The sequence below is a fragment of the Rhea pennata genome, chromosome 6 (genome assembly GCF_028389875.1).
Source record: "Rhea pennata isolate bPtePen1 chromosome 6, bPtePen1.pri, whole genome shotgun sequence".
Taxonomy (NCBI): Eukaryota; Metazoa; Chordata; class Aves; order Rheiformes; family Rheidae; genus Rhea; species Rhea pennata.
Genome location: NC_084668.1, coordinates 22,781,700 through 22,802,025, shown reverse-complemented (window position 1 = coordinate 22,802,025; position 20,326 = coordinate 22,781,700). Strand labels below are relative to the sequence as shown.

General features: G+C 40.0%; 2 protein-coding genes and 1 long non-coding RNA gene across 6 annotated transcripts in view; 2 read left to right on the top strand and 1 right to left on the bottom strand.

Moving 5' to 3' along the window:
* Positions 1–16,849, top strand: part of METTL8 (methyltransferase 8, tRNA N3-cytidine) — a 56,132-nt gene extending 39,283 nt beyond the window's left edge. The window contains exons 10-11 of one of the 2 annotated variants that reach the window (XR_009958777.1): positions 3,710–3,822; positions 16,116–16,849. The gene's annotated coding sequence lies outside the window, so the exon portion shown is untranslated. Of the gene's footprint in view, positions 1–2,096; positions 2,311–3,709; positions 3,823–16,115 lie in introns of those variants that run through there. The other variant, XR_009958776.1, reaches the window with a different exon arrangement.
* On the bottom strand, positions 6,018–16,837 carry LOC134142051 (uncharacterized). Its single transcript, XR_009958778.1, has 3 exons — positions 16,802–16,837; positions 14,927–14,997; positions 6,018–6,148 (listed from the first exon to the last, which is right to left on the bottom strand). It is a non-coding gene; the product is annotated as an uncharacterized LOC134142051 (long non-coding RNA).
* A 970-nt stretch (positions 16,850–17,819) lies between the features above and the next one.
* TLK1 (tousled like kinase 1) overlaps positions 17,820–20,326 on the top strand; it is a 78,704-nt gene continuing 76,197 nt past the window's right edge. For all 3 annotated transcript variants that reach the window (XM_062578856.1, XM_062578855.1, XM_062578854.1), the window contains exon 1: positions 17,820–18,023. In XM_062578856.1, the coding sequence (XP_062434840.1) occupies positions 17,864–18,023 (160 nt within the window). In that variant the 5' untranslated portion in view covers positions 17,820–17,863. The remainder of the gene's footprint in view (positions 18,024–20,326) is intronic.

Here is a 20,326-nt window from a genome sequence, read left to right as displayed (position 1 = left end):
TGCTATACAGCTTTAGCATCTCCAGTACTTTGCCTAAATGAAAGACTAACCTTTGGAATCTGGCTTGGCTATATTACATAGTCTCATAGAGGCGATGAGTCTTTGAGCTAAATGACACAAATTCCCCAGTCCTTTAGAGGCGGCTTTAACAACAATTCCACTTGGATGTTAGGAGTGACAGGAATTAACACCATTCCTATACACAGGAACATGCTTCTGCTTGAAACAGCCTTCGTAAATTTGTGTTTTAGTAATCTTCTATGAGAGCAGAGGATGATGGCAATGCAGAAAAAACTCAATACACTTTTCATTCCCTTGAGAAATTAAAAAGAAGGCAAGTGCTTGGAGTAGTTAGCAAGCCTCCCCTCATTTTGATTCTACTGACCTGTCATAAACTTGAAACAAAGCTCATGTTGCTGAACAAACATATTTTGAAAATGAGTGTGTTGAGGAGCCAAGGAGGTTGGTGTGAATGTGGCCTGTGCTCATTTTTTCCCTCTGGTGTACAGTATCTGTTGACAGTAAATTCTTCTTGTAGATAGTGGTCATAAGGAGTTTTGCCATGCAGGTCACACAGAAAATTATGTATCTATCCAAAGTGTAAGAGAAATCTAGCTGTGAATGTGGGACCTATATATAATATGCCTATTTCAGTTCCTTTGAGTTTCAGTGTTTCTGTGTAGATCTTAAATATCTTACACAAAGTCTTTACGGACAAGATAGTATCTAACAAGGTGCTTGAGACCTGTAATGTTTTAAGATTTGTTTGTGATTTTTGTACAAAAGCAAGATCCTACTGAAATCAGACATGATTCTAGCTTGTGATTATATTTGGGAAGTGCTTTGTGGGAAAATACCCATAATCACTAACAGCAAGTAGGGCTTTAATATTCTTTTAAATATATCCAGCATTAGATGCATCAGATTGTAAGTAGCATTTTTGCATTTATTCATAGCAATAACTGCTTGCTTGTATTAAGGGAAGATGACAGTTAAGCTGTGATCCTGAAAAGCAGTAAAAAGCTAATTTTTTGTAAACTCTACACTTGCTCTCTCTTTATGGGAACTTTGCAATATCAGTGCAATTGGTCTTTTGAGCCAGAGCCCAGCATCTCTCAAGTTATTCTGAACATATGCTAGCCTCAATCACTGGCCTCCAGGTCCTCAATTGGCTCTTTCTTCCATGACCCAGCAGATCTCCTTGCTGAAAAGGTTCTTTTCATCCTTTACCAGGTGAACAGAAAAGGGCTAGAGTTCAGAATGACAGTACTGAAAAGTGAAGGCTACTATAAAGAACACATACATTCCCCCCCCCCAAGCCCCTGTAAATTTTGCTTTCAAATTGCTGAATCCCACCCCAAGAAGCTATCCAGCAAATATATATCATTCCTGAGCATCAGCACCAACAGCCATGGATAACTACCATCACAAAGGACCATTAAAACCATGCATAAATAGAGGATTCTCAAACAACCTGGACATTTTGTACTTGTCATATCAGCAAAAGGATATGTGTGTAATCCTGGAGTTCACTACAGCCACTTAACTGTAATTGGATGTGAGCCTGACTAAGAAATTGTCCCATCTGGTGAATCATAATCTCATCTCAATCACATTTTTATCAGCTCATGGCTGGGTTAGGGCAATATGATAACATGCATAGCACTAACTCTGGTACTTAAGACTCTCAGCTAATGTAGACCAATGCTGCATATTCTCAGAGATGGAGGATACTGCCCATTTGTCTTCTGTTCTTTGCTGTGCCTTTTCAGAGAATAATCATCATCATCAGTATCTCAGTCCATTTTCTGTAGGTGCCCCAAGACTGAGACTTGGGAGTATCTAAGAGATCTACCAAAACTCAGAAATAAAACATGTATCATGTAAAACAATGGATCCTTCCACGGTAAAAGCAAAGCCTGACTGTGTGAGAGCAGAGTTTTCTTTAGGAATGGTTCAACTCTGTCTTAGAAGCTACAGAAAAGGGACATTTCTTTAAAGTTGCCTTGACAGTATTTTGTTTTTCTACAAATAATGTTATAAATAAATGAATATGTGAATATATATGTGACCATACATTATCCTTTATCACTGAGGATCTAAAAACTGGATTTGGAACGAAGTATACAGAGGATTTTACAACTTCTGGGGAGTTTTTTTTACTTTATAATAACTTGTCATATGATTGAACTATGGCACTATCACCAAAAAGAAGACCAGAATAGTGACTAGAATAAGGGAAGAACTAGCAGAAATCTATATGGAACAAGTAAGTTGCATTTATTATCAAGATTGCAACTTCCATTGGGAAGTTATCATAGGTAGGTATCATACAAGTCATGATGGGAGATGTCATCTCATGAAGGACCATTATTATAGTATGCAGGTAGTCTCTTTTAAAATAAAAAGTTAGGCACATTACATTAGTTTTTAAAATGCTGGCAGGGCCAAAGGAGCCCTCTCTGCTGTTACGCACTTACTACTAGAAGTGGAACTGTCTGGTAGTAAAATTGGGTAGTAGTTTTAATGAAAAAAATGAAATGGTATACAAAATTGTATAAGCAGGTCTTATGACTGATTTTAGTGGTTTAAAGTTAAGTTTTGATTGCAGTGTAACAAATAATTTTGCTGCTGCTGAGCTTTATTAAGCTCATGAGCTTTATTAAATATATGAATAACAAATACCACCATACATTTGATGTATCTGATAGCATGCTATGTTCTCTTGGCTTCCCTAGGTTGCTTAAACCTGGACTGAATCCTATCACTTAAGATAGGCATTGCTTTGACTTGTTTCTGTGACAGTTGAATGTGAACAGTGAAGCTGTCTTTGGAAGGCAAAAAATGAGAGGCATTGCCTTTTAGTGGTCAGGTCAGATAGGTATGGTCTTTTATGTGTCTGCATTGAGCATTACAGAAGATTTCGCAAAAGTGAGAATAAGTTTTCCCTAGTGAGAGAGATGAGGAGGAAAGGATTAGTACATCTCTCCATACAGTAACTCCTAATGTGAACTTCTAGCCCTATTTATAATGATGAGAGCTTTGACGCTGACTTCAGTAGGATCAGAATTTTACCCCTAAAGTGCAGCTGTGCTTTCCTGGGAAAACTAATGTATAAAATACAGCCTTTGCCAGCACATCATCAATGCAATGGCATAGAAAGAGGATAACACTGAATGGCATCTATAGCCAATAATAGCTGCTTCAAGCATCCTGTAGAGCAGTGTATTAATTTTGTCACAAGTTTTCTGGGTTTGTATAATATTATTTTCTTCATACCTGGATGAGATAGACTCAGGATGAATTGGAGTTCTTTGCAGAACTGTGCTAGAACTTATATTTTTGCACTTTTTTTGAAACTCAGCTAAGAATGTCTGACGTGGTACACTTTATTTGATTTTTCTGATTTGGAGACTGTAGCTCTATCTCTTCCAGGTAAGACTAACGTACTCTCTTTTTGATAGGGCTGTTTAGATATCAGCTAAGAAAATAACTCCTTGACATGTTTGCATGAGAAGGTATCCTGTAGATAAAATTGTTTTACATAGTAATTTCCTGCAGCTCCCTAGATACTTGTTTAGCGAAGTCCAAAATTTAATTCAGCCTCTCCCTAAGAAATTGGATCTCTATTTTATTTTTTGTGATTGCTTCTCTCAGCTGGATTCAACTGGATTAATGACATGGAAGCACTTGTGCTTTTTCTGAATAGTGTCTGGGTCCCTCCTGCCAAAGCAACAGAGATCACCTTCTGCTGAACTTGAACATACATGTGGCAATAACAGCTATAATGGGAGCTTCAGTGCACTGTGCAATCTTTTAAAGGTGGGTCTGACACATCAGTCTTATTTTTTTCCTGGCCTGTATTTGATTGCTTATCAAGCTTTAAGCTTTATGCTTAAAATCAGCTGTCTCTCAGATCACATGGTACTTTGTTTGTGGCTGTTGTCTACATTAGTGAATTCTTCTCATTGTAAATGGTAAAATAAGACTTGTACTAAAACTGGCCTTGGAGTTTCTTCGTAATGATCCACCCTGGAAAACCTGAGTGCAAATAGGAAAACTCTTGAAGGTGTGTGTGCACATGGTAGAAAGAACTTAAGAAAGGAAGAAAGAGGTGTTTATTGAATAACTTTCCAATATAAAATGAAAAAAAAAGATGTCTATCAAAACACAAACAAGCAAGACAGTAGCGTGAGGTGACAGAGTCCTTTAAGAGTCTGAAAGCAAAGCAGAAGTTTTGCTTAAGACTGGGCAAAGTTCTTCACTAAGATATTAGAGGTCACCATCCACAGATATTCAGCTTGGTACATTGACCACTTCATTGCCTCATTTTATGTTAGTGCTTTTCAAGCTAGTGTGCCAAATATCTCCAGTATTTGGCTTTTTATAAGATGTACAATAGATTCAATTTTCCTGTTCTTACAGGTGGTTTCTTTAGCAATATGCTGTGAAATGCTTTATGGATTCAAGCTGTCCCTTAATCAGTCTTGCTGAGGATGCATTTTCAATCTTATTCTCTTATACATGAACTATGATACCAAATTCATCCTGACATGCATCTGTCAGACTAGACTGAAAAAAATTCAGTTATAGACACTTCCATACCAGAATGGGGCTAACAGATTGGAGACCATCTAAAAAAGGGGATTGAAATATAACATAGATGGGAAATAGAGAATATTTTAAAATAAGGTCATAACGAAGGACTCAAATTGCACATCTATGCAGACAGCAACAGGGCGTACTCAGGATATTCCACAGTATCTACATACTGAGAGTCACTTTTACAAATATGCAAGAAATATGAATTGTTTGTGAAAAGAACAGCTTTGGGTCAAGATATAACTTTCTTTGGTTACATGAATGGAGTAAATCTGCAGAACTTTAGAATTTTACTAAGAATTATGGAATAAAATTAAAAACTGTAAACTGGCTTTAAGGATGTGCCAAGTCAGCACCTGCTTACCCTAAAGAGGTAGTAGGGACAAGAAAACAATTCTGCAAATACAGGTATTTATTATTAGTGGACAATAACTGGAGAATTAGGAAGCTAATGAGAGTGCAGCAAAATAAATAAATAAATAAATAAATATTTCTGGCCTCTAGAAAAACAGACGAAAGCTAACACTGTTAGATCATAAAGAAGAATGCTGTAGTGTACTAAGAACTACTGGGCTGCAGATTCACTTACTGAAAACCAACATTGCTTGATACTGAACAAAGCATCAGATATTATAAAACAAAATATCTGCATAGACTAAAGGATGCACAGAATCCTTTTCCATCTCTAGTTTTTATGATAATACTTCTGTGAAACACTGCTGGACAACCATTGAGTAGATTACAAGCAAGAGATGAATGGCTCTGGTTTGATCTTTGTGCCTCTTTCCTAAAGTGCTGGTAAAAGTCAATGTCATTTCTGCATAATGTAGCATGTTTTAATATCTGCTGTTGCTGTCTGGGTTGGTTTGCAGTTTGAGTCCTTAACTTATGACCTGATTTGATTTAGCCTTTGATTATACTCCAGAAGAGTGGATTCACTTGAACTACAAAGTCCTTGTTTGCTGTGATACTAACAAGCTTTATGCTCACAGAACGCTGCAATAGAAAGAGAGGGAGGAGGCCTAACAGGCTTGACACTATCTTTTGTCCGTGCTGGAGCACAGGAGAGGGAAAGATGTCAAGGAATTGTCTTATCATCATATGCAGATATATGAGCATTTTTATTTGTTTATCTAATCTTTAGGTTTTATATACCCTCTCGGATGCTTTCTCAATGCCTGTCTTGATTCTTTGTTCTTGAAGTAAGCAAGGAAAAACTATATGACAAGCATTTAATTTTTTTCTTTTTCAAGAGCAGCAAGTGTCCCTTGTGTTGAGAAGAAAATGGAACCATGTAGAAAGCTAGATTTCAATTAACACATCAAAGGGCAGCTTGTGGGACTTTGCCTATAACTAAGGTTTAGCTGAGTTGCAGGACTGTGGGAATTTTGCATTTTCCTATATGCTCATGTATTGCGTTCTTACCTCTCCTACTTCTCTACTTTTCCTCTGTTTCTCTGAAGGGGCAGAATGAAGCAGTATAATCTTGTTGAATATATTCTATGGTTCTTGCTGATGAATTAGATGAACAGCTGCTGGGAACAGTCTGGGAATACAATTTGGTGAATAAAGAGATGAGATACAAATAAATTCCCTTACGAAGCCATTCATTCTATATGCAGCATCATCTCAGAGAGGTGGAAAGATAGGAAAGCCTAAAATTCCATTTCAATTTGAGCTGTTTTTAAAAGAAGCAGTTCTACATACACCATCCCCACAAAAGCATACTTTCATTTTGTAAGTACAATCTGAAAAGTTTGTTGTATATGTTTGTTTTTTGCATGCATAAGAACTTATTTTTACAGGCACGATTATTGTGCTTTCTTCTCAATATTTCCCAAATAATTACATAAATTCTGACATTAGACAGTTTATAACTCTTCCATATGCTTTAAACAAGGTTGAGAGAAAAAAATAAAGGCATACATTTTGGCATGCAGGACAATCAAAAATCCAGTCCAGCAAATGAGAAGGAATAAGCTGATATGTGTCAGTGTTCCTGTAATACCCACATTTCTGCATTGTAAAAATCCTGCCTCCAATTGTGTGTTAAAACTGGAAATTAAAACTAGTAACTTTCTCAGCTACCTTACAAATATCACATCCCAACTGAAGCAGTGGGCACATTGCTTTCTTGTCTTGCTACTTTACTAAGTTACTTCTTAAGTTGTCCTCAGCTAGCAGCATCCAGAAAACATATAAAGAATTAAATATGTCTACAGAAATGGGAGAGCCAAACATAAGAACTACATTGAACTTGGATAAATTACAATTTAATTTGGTTCTAATAATTCACAATATTTTCAAATGGTTTATCAGATTTTTTTGATGGGGATCTTGGCAATATGGGGCATATTATGTATAGCCTGTGGCCACACATTTCATATTTTGAACTAGATGTCTGTGTTTTACTAATTTATTTCCTTTTACCCAGCTTTAGACAAGTATAGGATAAAGCCCAAGTACTAGGAATTGGATTCTTTTGTTTTTTCCATTGGTTGCAACACATCAAAAACTATTATGCTATGGTATATTTTGTAAACTACAAGCTTGGTTTCAAAACATAGCCATTATAGAGTTCAAGGAAAGTCATTTTCAATAAATATTTTAAAATGTAACTGGAACAGAATCTTTCATGGCTGGATAATTAGAAGAGGCCCTCTTGGCATTTAGAAAAAACGGAAAAAAAACAATAAAAAAGATTATTTTTAAATTAACTCTTAGAAATCATTTAGTAGTTTAACAGTAGGCAAGAAGACTTCAACTTGAATGATATTTTTGTTTAAAAGAGTTTGCATTAGCTCTCAGGAAGCAAGTGTCATCAGCTCAACTGTAACTATATCTTGACACTTTGTACTTCCGTGCATGTGCATAGCTTGATATTATCTAAGTACTGGTAACAGCGCTACCTGAGGCTACCATGGATAAACATTGAAGGTTTCTGATGACAGCATCTTAAGCACAGGAGAAAAGCTCTCGTGTGGTTAATAGCATCATCATAACCTTAGGTGCTGACAGAGCTTCATTCACAGTTTTCCTGTGAGCTGTTTTTCTGTATTTCATGTACCATTTCTATTTGCTGTTAAGAAACAGAAACAATTTTTCTGTTTAAATAAACCCAGATTAAAATTAATAATTAAAAACAAAATACCTGTTACTACCTCGGTTATTCTAAAAGAATTCAAAATCTTATTTGAAGATTTCACAGTTATTGAATGAATGTTTTGGCCAATAGACCTATATTTTAATAAATAAGTAATCGATCAAGAACAGAGTTTTATTTAGTTAAATTTAACAGCACTGTGATTTCTGCTGTGTCGTTGTTTGTACTGGTCAACATGGTAATCAGCTCTGTCATCACTATTAACAGAACACAGTAAGTATGAGATGAAGGATTTGCAAAGATACCTAAGTGCAAGCTGGCGAAAAATTGTTAATAGCATTTAATTAATTTAATTGTTAATAGCATTAAAAAATCCAGTTTATCTGTTCCTATTTGTTTTCTGTCATGTTTATGTTTTAAAATTGCTAAACTGAGTGTTAGCTCGGTGGGTTTTTTTTTCCATTTTCCTGATTATTCTTATTTTAAATAGAGGTTTGGTTTGTTTTACTAAGGCCTGGGCTGCAAGCAACAGTTGTACTGCTTTTTCTATAGCAGCCAACTAGTAAACAGGTCCTCTAGTACTGAAATTGTTACAGGCAAATAAATAAATAAATAAAGTAGATGGGCAGAAACAAACCTAAATGATCATCTAGTCCATCCATGTTCTGAGGCAGGAAATGGGTAACTAGGTCATCTCTGACTGATATTTGTGTAGGCTGCTGCTAAAAACCACAAATGGAGGGGATTCCACAACTCCCATAAACCCATTCCATCTAATCTAGACTTAAGGTTGAAAGAGATTTTTGTTTTTCTTTTTTTCATCTAGTCTACTCTTCTTTTCTGCAAACTAAGTCAATTACATGTTATATTTCAGGTGGGTACAAAGAACCGTTGATCATTGCCTTCTATGTGATTCCTTCTAAAATACGTGTTCTCCTCTCAGTCTTTTTTTCTGAAGTAACCATGTCCCATTTCTTCAACCTCTGCTCATAAATTGTATTTTCAAAACAACTTATCATTCTTGCTGATTTCATTTCAACTCCATCCAAATTGTTTAAATTTTTCTTGGAGTGCATTGCCCAAAATTTCTCAGAATGCTCTAGCTGAGGCCTTAGCAGCACTGTAGATTGCAAAATAATTAGGTCCTGCATCTCACATGCTGTAGGACTTCTTAATATATCCTGGAATGAGAAATTGCTTTTTGCAACATCATCATGTTGTTGACTCATATTTAGTTTGATATCCACTCTAACTTTCATATCCTTTTCTGCAATCCTGTAGCCCTATTAAACTGTCACCCTACTATGTTGATATATTCTGTTTTATTTTTGTCATGGGTAGGACTTGCTATCTGTAGTTTGACCATGTTAAAGTTAGACTGTTTTTTTTAGTTATCTAAATATCTTGAATTCTGATCTGTTTTCCAGTGTTTCTGCAAAATCTTCCCAGATTTTCTGCAGTTTTAAACAAGTTTACTCCCTGTTCTATTAACCAGCTGTTGAATGAAAGATTGAACAGAATAGGATCCATGAGAAACCCCTGGAGATGTTAACTGCGGTACCATCCTGATTTATCGGGAAACCGTTGATAAATATCTCTTGGGAGAAATATTTAACTACTTGGGTGTCAACTTACTTGATTTCATCTACATCATTTTTTTTCTATTTTATTGCAGGCAAAATTAGAGAGACCCAACCCAAAAGCTCTGCTAAAGTACAGATATTGTATTTTCTGCTTCTTTCTTATTCACTAGCCTGTTAGCCTAAGAAGGAAATTAGGTTGGTTTGATGCAATAATGATCCCAAGATTATATCTTAACGTCTTATTGCTTAATTGTTTTCTATCATATTGTTATCTGCATCATGCCTACACACTTAACTGCCTAATAAGCTATGATAATGTCTTTCAGAGATAGATGAATTATATATGAAGGTTAGGTCAACTGCACTCTTAACTCCAAAGATACGCCGTATTTTCACCCTTTTCAGTCGTCTAGGATCTCTCTTGTATTCTGTGAGTTCTCAAAAAGCATGAATCATCATGCAGAGATATTTTTTTTTTCTTTTTAAGCACTCCAGGGGAATTTTTAGCCTGTTTTCCAATGGCAACACAGTTTATGTGATCACACTGTATATGTGCTTGTCAGGCTGCACCATAACTTCTGAACTTGTTAGTCACTTTTCAGCCACATTGGACTAGACAGTAGGGGTCTCAAAGGTATCGCATTTCTACAGTTTTTGTGAAAATAAGCATGTATATAGAGAGTCCTCCATGGCAGGAAAGAATTCGGTGTGAATTAAACCGTGATATTAGATACTGGAAAATTCACACAGAAGAACCTTGTTACGAATATTCCATATAAATTTCAGTTGGAGCTTTCACTATGGGCTAATCCGAGCAGGAGACCCAAGGCTACAGGGAAGCAGACTTTATCCACAGCTACACTTTATCTCAACTACACCTTCTAGTCAGCAGGATCTGAAACTGCCTGTCATTTCTTAATATCATTTAACCCATTCCCTCCCTTTTCTGGTTTGTGCTTCTTGACCTTTGTTAAAAGTAACTGCTTTGCATATCCGATAAGATTTTTTTGTAGACACATTACGCAGAAAAGAGCATTGAATATTTTAGTCTTCTCTGTGACACCTGCTACTTGCTATCTTCCTTGCTAGGTAATAGATACGAACCTTCCATTGTCTCCCTCTTACGTCTGCTCTGTGTGTGTGTGTCTGTACGTATATAACCTTTTATTGGCTTTTATGTCCTTTCCTAGTTTAACTCATTTTGTCCCTTAGCCTTCCTGATTTGATCCCCATGTGACTATTCCTTTAAATTTGCCCTTAGTCATCTGTTCTTGTTTCCACTTTTTTGTGTGATTCATTCTTGTTTTTTAGATAGTTAAAGAGCTCCTGATGAAGCCATATTGCTCTCTCTTGGTGCTTCCTTTGCATCAGGATAGTCTGCTGTTGTGCCTTTAATATGCCTCTTTTAGTAACTGTCAGCTCTCTTATGCTCCTTTTTCCATCTGAATTTCTTCCAAAAGATCTACCCACCCATTCATTCCCTAAGCCAACTAAAATCTGCTTTTTGAAGTCCCATCTTTCTGCTATTCCATGCCTTCTTTAGCATCATTAATTTTACTGTTTTTTGATCAGTTAAACATACAACCTTCCACCTTCATCTTATCTGTTAATACTTTCTGATTAAGCCAGAAAATATATAAACCAGCATTTTCCCATATCACCTCTTCAACTGTCTGAAATAACAAGTTGTTTTCAGTACCTTCAGATATTTCCATGGCAGCTTGTCTCCTGCCCTGTTATTTTCCAGGACCTTGTGAGGGGGAGGGTAGAGGAAGAAAGGTTGTCCCAAATTTGCTGACTATGGGGCTATCTTTTTTTTTTTTTTTTTTTTTTTTTTGGAGAGAGATACGACATCTCTGGACAGAATCAAGGACAGCACACTGGCCTACGTGGCTGTCAGATCAGATCTAGCACAGCAGTTCCCCTACTGCTGGCACGAGGCATCCTGAAAGACATGGCAGACCAGCTCACCTAGATCTGGAAGGAAACAGAGAGGCTGAATCTGTAAATTATAATACTGTCATTTTAATATCTAATATTTTGTTATCTGTCAGGGTTATCATTGATGTTATCTGGCCAAAATTTGAAGTCCTTAACAATTAGAAAAAAAAAAAGACCCTAAATCAATATGACTTTTGTCTGAATAAAGCATTAAGACATGGTCCATTACTATTAGAAGCCACATACTGGCATAGTTCTCTACAAACATTGTCCATCTCTAATGGCTTAAAATCAAAGGCAACAAAATAAGCCCCAGGCAAGACAGATACTTCAGGAAAGAAGATACAAGGTGTAAAGAGTGAGGCACGAGTATGAAAGATGTATGGAAAAGTATGAGCCTAAGAAAAGATGGGGAGGAAGCCTGACAGATAAGAGGGGACTGTTTACCTGAGAGCAGCATTATAGAAGGAATAGTCTGAGTGCAGAGAAAAAAATTGGAGGGAGTAGCAGACAAATGGATTGCAAGGGATACAGGAAGAAAAGCAATAGGAGAAAATGAAAACAGACAGGTGGGAGAAAAAAAAATTGTATGTAGCATCCATCAGGACTGGATTTTTCATTTCTTCACCAGGGAACATTTAAAACCAAATTATTTTTTATTAAAATGACACACAAGAAAGGTTTGTAAAAGTGTCCTTTTTTTCGGGGTAAGAGCAGGGAGACTGGAATTAAGAGGAACATTTCTATGGTAAGAAGAAAAGAAGTTTAATTTTTATGTTTGGTTTGGTTTGAAGGGAAGCTATCTGCAGGCTTCTTAGAGATTTGGTGTAGGAATAATCATAGCAGAGGTGGATCACTGGATCTGACTGCTGGTGATGATATGAAAGGTAGATGATAAATATAGTTTATGACAATTGCACAACTGATAAAAATAGGTCTTTGCTTACATGCTGCTTGTGTCTGTTTCTTCCAAGTAGGCTTAATGTGATACCATTTTTTTTATTTTGGCTTCTCTTTATCTTGATATACTGGTATATTTAGAGAAGACAGTTCTGGTGGTATATTATTTGTGTATATTTTTGTTGCCTTTTAACTCAGAGTTGCCTATCAACTGCTATATTAAAAAAATACATAAAGCATGTAGTGCAGGATTATGTGGTTCAGGGAGACAGCTCTAATTCACTGAGCCTCAAAATTGATTTAATGAAGACCTGAATAACTTCTCCTTATAAAAATATCATTGTTTTGAATGTTTTAGAAAACTTGAACTAAATCTAAAAATTATGGTTAGCACAGTATTTTCTCATAAATAGAAATCTAGTGTGAGAATCAGGTGCAAGGGGTATTAACAATCTGAGACAGTGTTCTATCACAGTAATGTATTTGCTGTCACAAGTCATTTGGCATTTTACCTTGTATTCCTGCCAAATCTGCATTTTTAGTCTTCTGAACGCGAGGACACAGCCTGGAAGATTCTAGCTGTGATTTAGCCATGACTGGGCAGGAGCATGTTGGTGCGATAAGGGGAGGGTCCTTATGGGTGCTCAGCTGTATCAGGAATGGGAAGGACACAGCGTTTGAGCTACAAACTTCCAGCATTCCCCAGAACAGAAAACAATATTTTCTTCTGCCAAATTATGCTTTTCCAGAATACTATGTTCAATCTAACCTAGAACTGTCAAAACCACATCATTTTAATGATGAAATGATTTAGGCATTTTCTATTCAAGTTGCTGCACCAATATGTTTGTTTTCAGAGAATATTTTTTCTACCATGAAATTACAGTTTGGCTGCTGGTGTGGGCATAGTAATGGTGTGTGTGTATATCCTTCTATGTACGTGGTATGTGAGTGTATGTGTATATGTGTGTATATACATACATTTATACCTATACATATGTATAAAATTGGTCTACACTGGCATATATACTGGTATATCAGCATAGCATAATGGAATAGCATATGCTTCTCCTTTAAGGAAATACTTCTGTAGAAATAAAGCACCTTTATAACAGCATAAAGGGCTATACTCAAAAAAAAAAAAAAAAAAAAAAAAAAAGCATAAGGGTTGCGGAGAAGTAAAGAGAAACAAAGGAGGCAACCTGCTCAAACATCTGACAGGTGTTTCCAGAAGTGCCAGGATGACAGGGAATTAATGGAGAGAATTTGAAGTCTTCTTAACAAACAAAACCTCAGTTTCACTGCAATCACAAATAACTGATGGGATAAATCAAAGGACTTGAATATCAGTTACAGAACAGTATTGCTTGTTCAAGAGAGATAGGACAGAAACGAGGCAAGGGTGCTCTACTGTCTAGCAAAGAAGATAAGTTGCTCTGAGTCCAGGAAGAGGAAAGCAAGCTACATATTGAATATTTCTGGGTAAAGATACAAAAGGATAAAAAGAAGAGATTCAATGCCATTGGCAGATTTATTATAGAACTCTTAATCAAAAGAAGCAGGTGAAGGAACTAACTCTCAGAAATATCCAAAGGAGAGACCCTAATGATCTCCAGTCCCTGACATTTCCCTGAACTCTACTCAGTCAAGAGGCTGAATAAGTTCTGAAGCATATAGCTTTTCCAGTGACATTATCATTAATCATAACTCTCTAAATTCTGACTTGCATTCCTAGAAAAAATACAAGCTGGCTCAATCAAGTTCCTCTTTATCCCTACTTCTCCTGTTTGTCCGAAGAACTTGAGGCCTCTCTTCTAATTACTGGCATAATTAAAAGATGTTCTAATTTAAAAACTATATGTAAATAGACATTACTCATGTAATCTGCTACATGACTGATCAGACTCCACCCTCAGATATTTCAGTGTCTGAAATTGTTGCTGGCCTAAAATTTAATCCAGTGAAGATGTGACATTAAGAAAGTACTATTTCTCATGACAAAACCAAGTTCTATTTGGTATGTGAGAGCGGTGAAGGACTAGGAACAGGGAAAAATATTCCTCTGTAATTGGTCTCAAGAACATAGACTATTCTTCCTCAAGAACATTTGGGATAAAGTTTGGATTTTACCATATTTAATGTTTGAAATTATATCTCTTTTTCTGTAAAGAATGTATTTAAAAGTTTTGAAAATTATATTTGACTTGACTGCACCGTTTCCTCTATAGATGCAATGTGAATGTCTCTAGAGATTAGAACTCCTGCAGTAGTCTTACTTATTTTCCCTATGCAGCCTGTCAGTCCCTTCCTTAAACCCTTTACCTTCACTATCTCCTAGTTATCTTCTTTTACTTTCTGTAAGATTTATAGGTAGATTGTGAACTTACTGTGATGAGAGTTAGTCACAGAGTTAATTCCATTGGGAAAGCTGACAGCTCATGCAATTTGGTTTCAGAATTTTTGTTGTTTGGCTTTATTTTTTGTCTTTAGAACAATAAAATTTCTTAACACTCTTCTGCTCTTTAAGCATCCTTGGTTTGAGGATTGATGCTGTGATGAACCTTTGATAACTTCCATTTGACATACTCTAATGTGAGAAATAGCATATAGGCATTTTACTCCTTCCTGTTCTGATTTGTATTTTGAGATCCTCTGCCTTAGCAGTTAGCAAAACTAAATGAGCTTTCTCTGGCTTACCTTGGAATTAAGATTCCCTTGTATGTAGGTATGTGGTAGCACCTACTTCTTTATCGTCCAGTGCCACCCCACTGAAATTGGATTTCCCCATATCTATTACCTCCAGTGATGGCTGATGATGATGGTATCTGGTGATTGCACAGGAAATCTTGGTAGCAGACTGTTCTTCTCCTGGAAACCAGAAGGCCGAGAAAAAAAAAGTAGTGTTTATTATTTAAAAGAAATTATAAAAGAATGACTAATACTTCTTCAATACTATTTAAGAATTGGATTTAGTTTTTAACATTTTGTGTGGATAACACTGAGCTAACTCCTCACCACTGTGAATAAGAGGATACCCATCTGGCTACTGGACCATAAAGTTTTAGTGCAAAATGAGGGCAGGACATTGTCAGTGACTCTGAAAAGCATTATTCACATTTATGAAGCCCTGTAATAAATAAGGTAAGTCTTTTAGAGTACATGTGAAAATTTTGAAAATGTGTTAATGAAGCTTTTCTTCTCTCCTACCATGATACCATTAAACTGATAAAACTGAAGCAATGTGGCTCTTCAAATGAAGGGATACTATATATCAGTGTCAGCTCTAAAACATTTTAAAAGTGGGTTTTCTACGAAATATGAATATTTCATACTTCTAAAAGCTATATAGACTGTCTCATCTGGCGTGAGGATATAATTCACACTGCTTTCAAAGTGCATCAACAGTTCACACAAACAAGAGATACGGTTCTGCTGCTGTATTATGAAAAGTAGACTGAGAATCTCCAGAACCCTCTAGACCCTAAACTGTATTTTGCAAAGAAGTACCCATTTCTGTCAGCTAGCAGATGTTGTTTAATGAGCCCTCTAGTGGGGAATCCTGCAGTACGCATACGTTCACTTCCTGTTCCGCCAGTAATTCCCCTTCTAACACACCATCTGAGATGTTCTAAGACCTGCTTAGTTTTCTTAGTGTTAATTTATGGCAGCTTGCAAGAAATCTCAGAATGTTTAGAATATTTAAACTGCATATCTAATAGAAGAAGTAATTAAAATGATCTTTTTCTTCATATGTTATCTCCCTGCTCAAGGCAAGCGCTACTTTATTAAACAAGGGGTCCCAACAATTTCGGTGGAGTAACTTGTAGACAACAGTATTATATGTATAAGCAAAAATGGCACAAACAAAACTCATTTATGTATGTTCTTGTGAGGGTAGCAGGGGTTTGTCTTAAGTGAATGCAAATGAGCATAAACAGAGACACTGAATATCTTTAATGTGTTGCTTGTTACTTGGCATATTTTAGGAACAGCCTGCTGCAGGAGGATACGCTCATCAGGAAACATGTTCAGGAGGAACATGTTCACTTATGCTATGGTGTGGATTGTGGGATTATGAGTTTGTTTTATTTTTAACCTTGCAAGAAGTTTCTATACCAGCTGCTAAATATGAATACTGCACATTAATATTCACAGAGTGAACTAGTACTGTTTCATTTCATGTCTGAATACTAGTCATTTCTTGCTGTAGTTTGCCTGTAATTTCTTTGCTGTAAAGCCTGAAAAATCTTCTCTATGATCAAACCCTTAAAAAACAAAAATATCTTGGTCAAAACATCAGAATACTTCTCTATGCCAAAAAAAAAAAAAAAAAAAAAAAAAGTTTATCTGTTACTAAATATATAGTCTGTAACAGATCTAGTTAGCAAGTAAGCACATTAATTTTTCTTCGGGTTAATACCTGATTGCTAAGAAACTTGCAGCTATGCTGTATACTTGTGGGAGGCGAAGATCTTAGATAATCTGACAGATGTCACTTAAAAAGGAAGAAAGAACTGCTAATATCCATGTTATGTACAGATCTCCAACCCCAAATCAGTAATTTATTCCTGCCATTCTCAAATTCAGAGGAAAATAGGTTAGTAGATGGCCAGGATGTCTCCACACAGCAACTACAAAATGACTTCCACACCAGGCTGATGAGGATACTTACTTGTGTATGCAAAATCCCATAAATCTGCAAGCCATGGTATTTTGCAAGTAACCAAAGCTCTTGCCATCGCTCAGTTGCATTTCTAAATAAAAAGGCTTTGTTCTAGAACCGACTTTACCACGCGTCTCGTGTTCATAGTCGGAAAGACTATGGTCGCTCTGAGGGGTTGAGCAGGTGGAAACTGGGTTTAAATGCAGCTGTACTTGCATTTTAGTGTAACTCGAGGCATGTCGAGCGCCCTCGGCGCTCCCCGGGGCGCAGCGGGGCGTTTCGCCTCGCCCCAGACGCAGGGCCGCGGCCGCCGCGCAGCGGGGAGCCTCCGTCTGCGGGCGGGGACGGAGCCGGGGCAGCCGCGGGCGGCGCGGCGCGGCGCGGGGCGCGGGCAGGTCGCGGCCCCGGGCAGCGCCCGTCGCCGCGGGGCGCTGCGGGCGCCCCAGAGCAGCCGGCTCCGGCCGAGCCCCGCCGGCGGCGCAGCCCGGCGGTCCCGCGGCGGAGAAGCGGCGAGGACGGCGCTGGCGCCGCGCGGAGAGCCGCCCGCTCGGCTCTGCGGCCGCCGCCGCCAGACGCGCAGGGCGGGGGCGGGCGGGGGTCACCGCGCGGCTCCCCCGTAGCGGCGGCCGCGGCCTGCGAGGCGCCGGGCGGCGGCGGCGGCAGGTGCGGGCGCAGCGGGGCCGCGCCGGGCCGGGCCGGGCGCCGGCGGAGCGCGGCGCTCGCCGGGCTCGCGGTGGTGTTTGCGCATGACCCCTCCCCGCCTGCGCCCTCCCTCCTCCCCTGCCGTCCCCTCCCCTGCCGTCCCCTCCCCGGCGGCGGCGGCGGCGCTCGGCCTCGCACACAGGCGGCTGCTCGGCGGCGACGCAGTGCAGAGGTGCGGGCAGGTTGCGCCGGCCCCGCGCCCCGTCTCTCCCGCGCCCCGCCTGCCTCCGGAGCCCTCTCGCCGCCGGCGGCCTCCTCTCGCCGGTGTCGGGCCGGCCGCCCGGCCATGAGCGCGGCGCTGGGTGTCCCCCCGCCGCGCCGCCTCCCCCGCCGCCCCCGGCGGCTGCCGGGCTCCAGGAAAGTAGCTTGATGAGTGTCCAAAGTAGCAGTGGAAGTTTGGAGGGGCCGCCATCTTGGTCCCGGCTCTCCACGTCCCCACCGAGCCTGCAGGGCTGCTCGGCGGCCGCCTCGGCGGCGGCGGCGGCCTCCCCGCTCCCCGGCGCGCCGCCCGGCAAGCCGCCCAAGGAAGGTAACGGCCGCGCCGCGGGGCTGCTGCGCGGGGGGCCCGGCCCTCGGGGAGGGGCCCGGCGGCCGGAGGCCGGTCCCGGGCCGGCGGGAGCGGCGGCGGCGGCGCGGGGTGAGCCGCGGGGCCGGCCGCGCCGCGCCGGGGGGGGCAGGGAGCCGCGCGGGGGGGAGGGGGCGGGCGGCGGCGCCCCGCGCCCCGCCGGGCCGGGCCGGGCCGGGCCGGGCCGGGAGGCGGCGGCGGGGCCGTGCGCGGCGGCCCGCTCGCTTCCCGCCCGCCGCGGCGGCCCTGCCCGGAAGGCGCCGTGCCCCGGGCTCGGCGGCGGGCGCCGCGGAGGAGGAGGGGGAGGAGGAGGAGGAGAAGGAGCCGAAGCGGCGGGATTCGCCGCTCTCGGGGAGGCGCCGCGGGGAGCGGCCGGGATCGCAGCCCCAAGTGACAGGGCGCCGTGCAGCCGCCGCGGAATGACTGCAACTTTCGCCTTTCCTCCATCACGCCCGAGATGATAATATTTTTCTCCTCCCTCCCCTGCTCCTCCCCTCTTGTGTTACACCGACGGCGAGAGCGGGGTGTTGTGGGTGTTTGCAGGGAATATCTGTATGAAGGTTATGAGCAAACAAGTCCTTTCTTTTCCTTTTTTTCACCCCTTTTTTTTTTGTTAATCCCGTTTCTGTTATTGTCTGTTTTTTCCTCCTTGCATTGAAATGCGTTGCCACAAGATGTAGCAGTTATACAGCGAGCGGATTGCTTGGTGCTTTTAGCCAAAATAACTACTTGCCGAATGGCAGTTGGGGATAGAGGAGAACTTTTATACACAGATACAGGCATCCTAAACGCTTGTCTCGTTTTACTTGATTTGCCCCGGTTTAATGAATACCTTGTAGTTTTTCTACCGAGGTGCAAAGCATTGTTGGCCAAGCAGAAAACTTTCTAACTTAAAATGAAAATAATACAGGAAATAGGGAGGCTTTGTATTTACAGTCCTTTTGCAGCTTTTTCCCCGCTTAGTTTTTAAGTAATTTTAGGACTTGACAACAAGAATTCCATATCCTGAAATTGTAAAAGGAAGTACCAGTTCCTCTCGTTTTCTGTGCCAGTAGTTGTCAGACTTGTATCGCTCTTTGTCACTTTTGCACACGCTCCTCCGGGTAGATTGGCATGAAATGCTCCAGAAAATACCTGGAAAGGGATTACAGCGTATGTTAAAGATGCTGAGTGAAGTGGCAGGCATTTTGTGCTCATGTTCTCATAAAAACTGAAGCTCTTCAACAACAACAAAACCAGCTAAATATAGAGTTTATTTTAAGTTTATTGAGCGTAGGTTTCTTCACTGCAACACTTGTTATGAATATGTGTGAATATAATCATATAGAGGCAATGCAAGGTATTTTTGGATGCATTTTTAGTACCTAGCTTACAAGCATGATATGTTTATTGCAGCACAACTTCAATATATATTTTATTTTAAAGATAAGCAATGCTCCTTGAATGTGTCTGTTTAGGCATGGAAAAATATTTTTGTAAAATCAATTTTTAAAGTGGTGGTGGTGATGTTTTTTGCATTTTTTTTCCCCTTCTGACTCAGGCTCCTAGATTTTTCTGGGTACTGTAATTTACATTGTCTAACGTAGATACAGAGGTTACAGAGTAATCACAAAAACCCTGATATGTGCTTGGTATTATAATTTACTGTATTTGCATAGTGTTTCTGTGTTGTGATAATTATACAATCTCACGAGGCAATTCTGTTTGAAAATCAGTGTAAGTTATTAGCAAAGCTTGTATTCATATTTTGCATTTATACTTACAGAGTGTTAGTGGCACACCTTTGTATGTGTACCTTTTGTGATAAAGTATTTTGCATGAAAGCAGTAGAGCCTGAAGTATAACCATGCTGTTAACATGTCCGTAGACACAGGCCTATTTATGTGAAAGAATTGTGTCAGATCACTGCTAAACTAATCAGTTTGAAATATTTGAAATGCAGTGTATTTACAGGAGTTTGTGCTCCAATTGATCCTTAACTTGTAAGACCTTGTAATGTTAGTAGAGGTTATTAGCTTGTTTGAAGCAGTGCGTGAGGATGTAGGCCCACATTAGATCGGAGAGACAGTTGCATTTGCTGTTGTGCATTAGTGCCTATACCATTTTTGAGTGGGTGGTTCTTCCAGATACGATGCATTCGACACTGGGTCAAGCTTGTGGCCTAATTTTGCCCTTTGATTTGTTGTATCGAATCCCATCCATTGACTTCCGCGGCGGTTATGGCTGTGGTGCCTTCCAGCGCGCAGGCCTTCGCGGAGCGTGTCGTG